This window comes from Dinoponera quadriceps, unplaced genomic scaffold (genome assembly GCF_001313825.1).
Source record: "Dinoponera quadriceps isolate SergipeBrazil2010 unplaced genomic scaffold, ASM131382v1 scaffold3004, whole genome shotgun sequence".
In the NCBI taxonomy this organism is placed as follows: domain Eukaryota; kingdom Metazoa; phylum Arthropoda; class Insecta; order Hymenoptera; family Formicidae; genus Dinoponera; species Dinoponera quadriceps.
Window position 1 is genome coordinate 88,057 of NW_014556999.1, and position 10,764 is coordinate 98,820.

Below are 10,764 nucleotides of genomic sequence, written 5' to 3' on the forward strand. Positions count from 1 at the left end.
CGCTGTGGCCGCCGCGGAGGCAGAGGTGGTAGTGGTGGTGGCAGCGAGAGAGAAGTAGAGGTAGGTCTAGAGAACCCGTGAGACTGCCCGGTTGCAACGGGCGCGTACAAACGTATCATGCTGGGTAGGGCCGGTGCCGAGATGCCGGCTTGTAAACGAAACCAGTTTGCTATCCGATACGATCCAAGCAACAGCGGCCTCGCGTGATATCCCCACGACGTGGCAAAGCGTCAGCGTGCCTGGCCTAGTGGGTGTTACCTGAACGACGACCTGGAGGACGTTCGACGCGCGGACGACTCGCGGCTGACAGTGGTTCGCTAGCGATTTTCGGTGAACATCCCGAGGAGCTCTCTCTCTCTCTCTCTCTCTCTTTTCTTTCTTTCTCTCTCTCTCTCTCTCTCTCTCTTTCTCTCTCTCTCTCTCTCTCGCACACACACAAGACGCTGCTCTCCTCCAGCCAGTACGAGCGGCGGGATACGAGCGAGCCGGCCGCTGCGAGTCGCCTCGAAATTAGACAGTGACGTGACGCGACTCGAGAAAGATAGACACGCCAATGTGGGCTCTCAGAATTTATCACCTGCCGCAGCAGCAGCTAGTCGTCGTCCGCCAAGCGATCCTACTGCGCCCGGTCTTTAGGAAAGTTTGAGGCTGTACTCGTGTTCTCGTCGCTCATCGGTGGTACCGTCCCTCTATGCCGCTGTAACACCCGACCAATTCCCTCTTGGACCCCGTAGGATCCTGTAGTGTCGATGGTGAAGTGGAAAACCCGCCAGTGACCGTTTCATCCGTTCGTAACGAGGAATCGCGATCGCGAGACGAAACATGAGAAGAGCCAAGGGCAAGCATAAATCGTAGCGCCGCGCCTCCTCAGCCGCGACCAAGCCGTCGCTCGAGTGACATCGACGTACAAAAGCGGGACCGGGAAATCCGGACCTGGATCCGTCGGGCGATCTCGCCAGACTCGAGGAAAATGTCCACCGTAGCGCCCGCCGGGAACAGTACCGCGGGACCGAACGGGAATGGTCCGATTGTACCTGCTCCGGTGTTCGCGTTACCGACGTTGTCCTTTACCGTCGGCCAAGTGGCCACGGTCTGTGAGACCTTAGAGGAGAGCGGGGACATCGAGAGGCTGGCCAGGTTTCTATGGAGCCTGCCGGTCGCGCACCCCAACATCCAGGAACTGAATCAAAGCGAGGCGGTCCTCAGGGCGCGCGCCATCGTGGCTTTCCACTCGGGGCAATATCGCGAGCTCTACGCGATCCTGGAGAGGCATAAGTTCACCAAGGACTCGCACGGTAAGCTGCAAGCTATGTGGCTGGAGGCGCACTATCAGGAGGCCGAGAAGCTGCGCGGCAGGCCGCTGGGTCCGGTGGACAAGTACCGCGTTCGGAAAAAATTCCCGCTGCCGAGGACGATCTGGGACGGCGAGCAGAAGACGCACTGCTTCAAGGAGAGAACCAGGTCGCTGCTGCGGGAGTGGTATCTCCAGGACCCCTATCCGAATCCGGGCAAGAAGAGAGAGCTGGCGTCCGCGACGGGGCTGACGCCGACGCAGGTTGGGAATTGGTTCAAGAATAGGAGGCAAAGGGATCGCGCTGCTGCGGCGAAGAACAGGTACGTGGTAAATCGTACCCCCCCCCCCCGGGGNGGGTTTCTTTCCCGTAGTGTCCCGTTAGACGAAAGGAACGGAAAAATCGCGCGCTTCCGTCGCGAGCCCGTCCGACTACTTGTCAAACCCCCCGAGTCTCGTTAGACCCGTTCGAATTGCGATGGCCTTTTTACGAAATAAAACAATCGACGCGCGCGACTTCCGACCGAGTGCACTTTGTAGTATGTTCGGATGTTGCAGACGCGCACGCTCTATGAGAGAAAGATTGAAGAAAGCGCATAGAAAGGCTCTGGCGGCGATTGAAGTCACGATAGAAATGCCAATTACACACGACGTAAATGTAACAAAGTTATTAATTGTGAAAGACACACGCGGATATCGCGAGCGAAGAGATCACGCGAGCGTCATTGATCTCAAAAAGAGAAAGAGAAGAAACTTTTCCGAGGAACTTATTGTCTCCTCGAGAAACTTCCGTGGATAACACGTGCCTAAACAATGAAGCCATATGGCGAACATATTTCGACAGTCTGATGTTTACTGTGGAAATTCTCGTGCCCCCACACACGCACACACATACACATCTGCTTCATCGCTTCGTATTGTAAAGGTTACCGGCGTCGAAAGTGCATATTTACAAATTGCGACAATGTCGGAAACTATTAGAAAGGTGTTCATCGATTTTACATCTCGAAGCATCTCTCTCTGTCTCTCTCTCCCTGACTGCCTCATATTGATGCCCTCGTACATAATTTGTAGAATCGCATATTTTCGCTTGGCGCAGGACGTCCTTTCGTAAAATGTCACGCGAGAAGAGATCCGCCGTGATAAATCGAAGAACTCAATTCACACAGAGACGCGATCACACATCTCGCGGAGATTCGTCTGCGGTTGGTCCGCGACGTAGACGGAAAGTTTTGTTCATTAAGTAGCGTTTAATGGAAGTTAATCGCGAAACGATTAGTGGTTTAGGTCCCTTTAGACAGATTGTTGTACTGTGTCCTCGGCAAACGAGCCTTTGTGCGTGCCCCAAGGTCCCCGTGTGGAGGGTCGCGTAATTTCATTTTGACGTCCGACGAAGGGTCGCTGCCGTCGGGCGAACGACGATTTTCGAATTACGTCTTTCAAATTGTGTTTTGACGTCGCTCTCTCTCTCTCTCTCTCTGTTCGACGATATACTCGAGCGCCAAAGTTCCAGGATAGCTTTAAAATAGCATTTGAATCAGTCTCAGATCCTCGCTCTCTCCGTCTTTGTGCGGGGAAATGAAAGAAGGAGGGGAATATCGCGCGGAAATATTTTTCCTCTCTCTGAATGCGCTGCATCTTTCGGACAATTACAGCCCCGAGATAGGTTCGCGAGCGAAACGGGAATTTTTCGCAGGCTGCTTCTGCGACACTGTTCCGCGTCTCGTTGAAGCATGATGCCCTGCCGTGAAGTTGAGTTAATTACACAAAACGCGCTCCGCGAATGAGAACTAGTCGCATCTACTGGAAACTTGCTCCAGCAGTCGTTTGCTATGCTAATATATTCTATTTCGAACGTGATACACTCGTTCGATATCGATCGATCGTCGATCGCATAGAAAGCGTCCGAGACGATGCGGATGTGGAGTTCCGACGGTTCCCCTTCCACGTCCAGCGACACGCGACGCGGAATCCTCGCGTGTGCGAGATTGCCCTCGATTGTGTTTCGGAACAAGTCGCTGTCTAAACGAACCGTAAAATTAATCGGTCGACTTTTACGTGCGAGGAACGCGAAGCACCCGTGTCTCTGAACAAGAAGAACCCTCTCCCGATCCGCGCGAAAACGTGTAAACGGCGCGTCGAGTGGAGACGAAATGATTTACGACGCGGAACACCCCGAATCTACTCTCGATTTAAAAAAATACATATACAACTGGAGCTTAATTTCTCTCGTACGAAAAGCGATCCGTATCGCTCTCGCGATCGCTGGCACACGAGGAAAGGTGTCAGCGACACGTTCGGCTTTTCGTCGAGTTTAACGCACGCGTTGTGCCCTCTCCCCGTATCGATAACGATTCTTGCGAGCGACACGCAACATTGCGGCATATCAAAATGCTAATTTATTCCGTATCGGCGATGTTATTTCGATCGCAAATCAGGATGAATGCTTCGATAACCCGTGCACATGGTATGTACGCCCGCCATTCTCCTAAGTGGAAAGTCGCGATCGACCCAGATCCGTTGCCGTGTGCGCATGTATGCGTTAATATGTATGTGTGCATGTGTATATGTGTATGTACCCACGAGCGTGCGGACGTGTCGTGTAATTATTGCGCTCCGAATGAAGTCATTAATTGTCATTACCTACGTCTAACGCTGTAATTGATATATCGTTAACGGCCGGCGATGCGGCTCGATCATACTGCTCTAATTGATCTTGATGAGCTCGCGCAACGGGTAAAGATTATACGTTTGAATTTGCGCTGCCTTTTTAAGCACACACGGACGCGCTGCGTTGCGCGTCACTATTGCGTTGCATACGCGCGCTCACCGTTCATTAGAGATGCGGGAAAATGTTTATGTAACATTTGCCACGTAATACCCGTAAAAATAGAACGGCCCGTTGCGTCATTGGCGGTAAAATAGATCGGCTCTCGCGTGTCTGGTTGTTGCTGCTTTTCCGGAGAGCGCGAGCAAAAATATTCGTAACCGCGAGATTTATTGAATAGAAACGGCACTCTCGGCTCGAATTATATGCGCGACGGGCGCGATAAGATCAAGTCCAAACTGTGCCAGTGGTTCCTGTGTGTGTGGCCAGTGCGATGATTAATTGCGCTAGAAATACCGCTGGAGACGCGTGTTTTTACTCGCACCACAATCGAGAGAGGTGTAATATATCGTTTCGAAAATAATTGCCGAATCGTTTTAAACGAGTGCACCGAACGAGCACCGGATTATGAACGCGGCGGTGATCGCTCGCACGCTCACTCCTCCGAACTCTCGCGCGAGTTGCACGGGCATAGAGTATTCGACCACACGCGACTACTTTCGTTTAATGAATGTTCGTCATTTGCATTCGAGAACCGTCCTACGTATCCGACGTTGTTCTGCTATTTTCAGAGTCACTAATGGCAATGTTAACCATCCGGATTTACCGTCGCTACTCTCTAAAGTGCAATCAGTGTATACCGAGAGAAAATATAGTCATTTTCGGGGATATCCTTTTTTTATTTTAACCACAAAAATGGCAGCAGCGACACGCACGTAAGGTTATTGTCACTAACACTATAATAACACTTACTAGAAAAATAGTCCTCTCGACTGTTTTTTAGGATTAAGATGAAAAAAGAATATTGTTGTTCCCGAAAATAATTGTATTTTTTTTTTTGGTACATCATCACTGAGAAGCAGTCAATAGACATTGGTAGATCATGGTTATAAGTATAGCATTGTAAATTAATAAAATTTCGCTGAAGAAATCTGTTAATAGCAGCGACTGTTTCCATGGAGAAAATCTGACTACAGAAACAATGAGAAAAGATATATAATAGATTTTAATTGATTTAATTTATATAGTATTTAAAAAACACGTTTTATATTGATGGGACTCAAAACTTCTGGCTCCTAAGTCTGCTGCCATACAAACTACGTTAGATATTGCAATAAATCTTTCACAAAATCAGTAAAGTATAAGACAGAAAATTTAAGTAGAAGTATCTCCATTAAAAATCAGTGAATATTTACTGTCGGTGTAATATTGTTTTACTGATTCAATCAGTGACATTCTCACTGATTCTATTTAAGAGAGCAATTAATTTTAACGCGCGTCCGAAGCTTACGCGTTACATATGTAAAACGTATTTATCTTACATCAATATACTGTCGAAACATTGTCATTATTTTGTTAATAGTGCGACTCTCACAGTCGGGTTGTTTAATTATCATTATTGTGATTGTTACTATTCACTTTCTCCCTTTTACGATTAAAAGTCCGAGATAGAAACATCATGCCTAAACGAGCGGAACTTCCTCGTGATACAAGATCCAGTGCGCTCCATTCTACTGTCACATTATTTAAAAAAGCGTGAAGCGCTTCAAAAGATCGTTCATGTTGGTCACAATCCCGCGGCTCTTTATTCAACTGAAGCTATCCAACAATGGCTGGGATGTACCTATCGTTACCCGACGTAATGACATTCCGTATCTGGCCCCGAGCCACATTTTCCCGCACGTAATCCTTCGAATCCCCGGATGAGGTCCTCGCTTGTGTGCACGTCCTACGTCTAGATAGACGTACCAGAAGATAGAAGGCCTCCTAAGGACCCCACAGGTCCTTTCAGACATATCGACTGGCGTATGGAATTTGACGTTGGCGAAATTCCATGTACACAATGTGCTATTGTTTCATAGTTAAAGAATCGAAAAGAAAACAGCGCATTAAAGAGACTTTTTTCATTCGTTCTTGCAACGTCGCTTTGTATTTTGCGTTATTCTCGGTTCGCAATTGCCAAAGATTAATCGCGTAGAAATATTAAAAATATATAATCGTACATAGAAAAAAGAAGTGCTAAATTCAAGTAAACAACAACCACAATACTTCTTAGCAAACTCTTACTCGGATTAAATAAATTTTATTTAAGTTACGTAAATATGATTTAACGTAGAAAAAATGCTACATTTAAATAATATTTACTTAAATCCGAGTAAAAATTTGCCAAGGAGTATTAGAGTAATTATTTATTTGAATTTAGCACTTTTTTCTATGTATGAGAAGAGAGTGTCATTTTTCGACTTGGTATTTAAATCTACGATAATTATGATTTTGTATCATTTTTATGAGAAAATTTTGTTTGCTTTTTTCGCTACTTTTCCCTCTCTCTCTCTCTCTCTCTCTCTCTCTCTCCTGTATATTCGCTATTATACGAGGAACTCTTCCCTGTAATTTTTCTCCGCATCCAATTCCTATTTGTATCGAAATGGCTTTTTCATGCTTTTTGTTACGTGCTTCCAATATTTAATAACTCGGTCACCGAGTACAGGTAGCGTTCATTAGCCACTACATGGAAAAAAGCATACCATTAAAAAATTCATAAGAGATATTTTGCATCGCTGGATAACGCTGTTTGTTACAATCGTTGTTAGTTCCGAAACGCTGAATAATGTAATCCACAAAAAATAGCGGCTTTTTTGCCATTTTTCCATCTATCAGCCGTACTTTCCACTCTTTTAGGCAATTCCCTTTTTATTCGCGAATTATGAATTCTGAACAACGCCCGGCGAGAGGAAGGCACCCGTCGCGCATTGTAAAGAGCTTAATTCGCAATTGATAAAATCCGCCAACGATCAGACTGTAAAATCCCGGTAAATAAGTACATTCCATACTAAAAATTCCGCGCGATTTTCCGCGCGGTTTCTCCCCCACGCGCCCTTATCCCATGACTCAAGCACGGCGAAAAATGTTTCGCGCGTCGCGTTACTCCCCTGTGCATCGATTTACGGCAATGTAATCGGCGCAATTTAGCCGTCGACTTCCAGGATTATTACCATCCACCGAACCGTCGTTCGTATCGCGTCGTCGTCAAGAAAGTGCGAGCGCGCGGGCGATCGAGGAGACGACCCTCCGTGCGCGTCCCAAATGTTTCATTTTCGTCACGTGTCGACGCCTGCGAAGAACGTCGCAGCTCCCGACGTCATAACGAAATTCCCTTCGTGGTGCATTTTCAGTTCTGACACACGAGAGGGTAATGTCGAGGCGAATCTCCTGCGCCGCATAGTTGTCGTCGTCTACGTCGTCGTCGTAGTTGTCGTGTCGCCGTTCTAGCTCGGGGTGGGTTAGGTAGACACGTAGACAGGATACAGTGCCCGCCCTCGAGGATCCTGGAAGGTCCTTTCAGAAACGTCGATCCGCATACTGCCAGCCTCGCGGTATATTTTCGCGGTCCAGCGAGCGAGTTATTCAATATGCTCAACCCCGAAAGCCCCGGAGCAATCTCCGTGCTCTCGCACATAGCTACTCGCGCGCACGCGTGTGTGTGTCTGTGTGGATGTGAGGCGGGCGCCGCTGCCGTCGTGTGCGTGTGCGCGCGTGTGTGGGTGTAACGTAAGAGCTATATATTACGGGGACGAGAATGGTGCGGGTAGGGTGGGCAGGGTAGGTAGGTAGGTAGGTAGGTAGATAGGTAGGTAGGTAGGTAGGTAGGTAGGTAGGTAGGTAGGTAGGTAGGTAGGTAGGTAGATAGGTAGGTAGGTAGGTAGGTAGGTAGATAGATAGGTAGGTAGGTAGGTAGGTTGCTTGCTTGCTTGCTTGCTTGCTTGCTTGCCTGCCTGCCTGCCTGCTTGCTTCCCGCCGGTGCTTTACGTGTGTGTCGTCGCGGTAGAACGCGGACGGTAGAATCTTAACGCGAGGACATCGCGAGGCACATCCGGTATAATCAGTTATCATAGAGTTGTGCTCCGCTCGCGGAGGAACTAGAGGGAAAATAATCGCTTTGCTGGGTGCGAATCTCCACGAGTGGTAGCCCCCATTATTGTCTCGATATTTTCCTTGTTAATCGTCGACAACCGTCTACACATACACAGATACGCGCCCACACGAGGTGACGTCCGCTGCCGCGGATCTCGCGAATCTCGTTACGCGGGACCTAGCTATTAATTATTGCACACACGCGAGAAGGGAAGGTGAGGGGGCCTCGCGAGTCGGATATCCGCTTGCACGCGGAAATCCTCGCGCGAATACAAACGTAACGGTTCGCGTTACGTCCAAGGGAACTCAGAGCGCGGCTTGCGCGAGAATCAAGGCTTCCTGGGGGCGTCTACGGTCAGGGGAGTCGAGGGAACGTAACCACCTCAACAACCCTCCGCGTTGCCAGCTTTTCGGGGGTGGCTTAGCTCGAGCGTGTTCCGACTCTCTCTCTCTCTCTCTCCCTCTCTCTCGCTCGCTCGCTCTCCCTCTCTCCTCTTTCGGCGTTGCCTTCGCCTCTGAAGTTATCAGATTTTGATAAAGTCCCCGGTGTATTAGAGACCCGCGCTGTTTGCGTTTCCACGCAGATCCCGTCTGCTTGCCACCACCCGCCGCCGCCGCCACCACCACCTCGCCGTTCCCCGCCGTTACACCGCGCGCCCCGGACCTGTTCTCTTCCATCAGGATTCGCGATGCCGGGTTACTTCCTTCCTTTGTGAACGGCGAGACCTCGACTGCGCTTTTTCCCTTCTTTTTGTTCGAGAGCGACTGCGGACGGTGGAAGAGGTGCGCCAACTTGCGCCCTTTTGTTTCACCGAGATCTGTATCTCGTAGCGAGACCGTGCGCGGATCGTTCACTCGTTCATTCGCTCGCTCGCTCGCTCGCGCTTACTTTCATTCGCTGTCTCATCCTGTCAGCCCGTTCGTTCGCGTTCGTCTTTCCGTTAGCGTTGTTCTTCGTCCTTGCAGACACCTCCGCCTCGGAACCACGGAAGGAAGATTAACCGTGCATTTCTCCCGATGAAGCTTACAGGGAGACTCGAGTTCTCCCGCGAGAATTTACGCGTTTGATTAGGAGGCGCACGTCGCCTCGGGGGGATGTTATTTCTCGCGGCCCCGGTCAGCGTCGTCATAATAGACACCCGGAGGAAGTGCGCGCGCGGGGATTTTTGCATAAAATCCAAATCGACGGGGACGGGGGAAGGATGCGCACGGTGGCAGGATTTATGGTCGCGTGAAGTCTCCTCCGCTTTGCGCGAGATGCACACGCCGCGCGCGCGCACACACATACACACACACACGTCCTTTCGAATCATTACTACATGCCTTCCGGTACCTTCTTCTTTCGAGTCACGGTCAAGTGTCACTCAGCGTGAGGTACCGCCGTTATCTTGATGACCTTAAACGAGAAAGGAATATACAGAAGACGCGGATGTCATCGCGTTGCGCAATCTTCCACCGCGAAAAATGTCCCGCCGGCCGTGGTCTCTTCGGTCTGTACGTCCGCCCGCAGATGGACGACAGCTGTCTGACGAATCAGCCGGAATTCCCGTTTCGGAAAGCGTCTCGCGGACGCGTGAGAAAATTGCGGGGATATTTTCGCGAGGGAGAAAAGTCGCAATCCTCGTGTGCGAACGGCGCGCGAGAAACCGCGCACCATCGCTCGCTCGCTCGTTTGAGACTCGATCAGCGACCTATCGCGGGCCACCGGCAGAAGCCGAACGAACGCGTCGCCTCCGCGTACGTGTGTTTTACAAATCAGCTTGACCTTTGGATATTACACGAGAGGGACATTAAGGCCACCAAGAGCGTCTATTAGGTTGTCGTTTCAGGCTGTCAGTCTGGAAACGTTGCGTTACGTATAAATTGAATACGCGTAGAGCCGCGCATCAGCACGGCCGAATCGCGTCAACGGGGGCGAGGGGGGATACGAATATTGGTGAAGAAAGAAATGATTTCACACTGTGACCGCTTGTCGTGGTCGCGTCGTTAGCGATCGAACACCGGCGATCCCACCGAAAGCGTTAGTCATCGAGACCGACGAGGGAGAGAGGGAGAGAGAGAGGTAGAGAAAGAGAGATAGTTTCATTGGTCGGCGAGTTAACGACGATAATGACCGAAGAGCGGCAAGCACGCGATTCGCCGAAAGAGAGCGAGGGAGACGCAGAGAAAGAATAATAGATAGAGAGAGAGAGAGAGAGGGAGGGGGGGAGAGAGCCGAAAAGCCGCGGCGAGTGCGTAGCGAGCAAAAAGCAGTAGAGACAAAGGCAATGATTAATTCCACGTTGGATGTCCAGGATCATTAGCGCCAGACTGCCATGACACCTGCTCGCACGAGCCCTTCGTGATAGATTGCAGCGGGGCAACTCGGTCGTGGCGGAGGAACGAGACGGCGAGTCGCGGCCGGGATCGCGGGGCGGTTACTAATGATTCCGTATTTCGACATTCTGGGCGATATTCAGGAAGCAATGAAAAAGAACTCGGGGTATTACCGCCACTCGCCCGGGGTGGCCGTGCAATTCGCGTGGCAGCTTTTTGTCAAGGGTTGTCACGAGCTAACGTGATTGATGGCGACCTGCGCCAGCGAGCGCGCCGCTGGCGCAGAGGAGCGTATTCGCGTTCGTTTCTCGGGTAAGGGCAGAAAACGAGAGCGCGCGCGCGCGCGCGTGGAAGCTCGCGAAAAAGTTCGCTTCAGTAAGAACTCTCTTTTCTTCTCACTCCCCCCCCCCCCCCC

At 50.3% G+C, this 10,764-nt stretch overlaps 1 protein-coding gene across 1 annotated transcript in view; it reads left to right on the forward strand.

Annotated features, from left to right (window-relative positions):
• The first annotated feature begins 388 nt into the window (after nt 1-388).
• The window catches only part of LOC106748562 (homeobox protein SIX3), a 57,632-nt gene continuing 47,256 nt past the window's right edge, over nt 389-10,764 (forward strand). Inside the window, exon 1 of the mRNA XM_014627223.1 lies at nt 389-1,614. Coding sequence (XP_014482709.1) covers nt 971-1,614 — 644 coding nt within the window. The 5' untranslated portion in view covers nt 389-970. The remainder of the gene's footprint in view (nt 1,615-10,764) is intronic.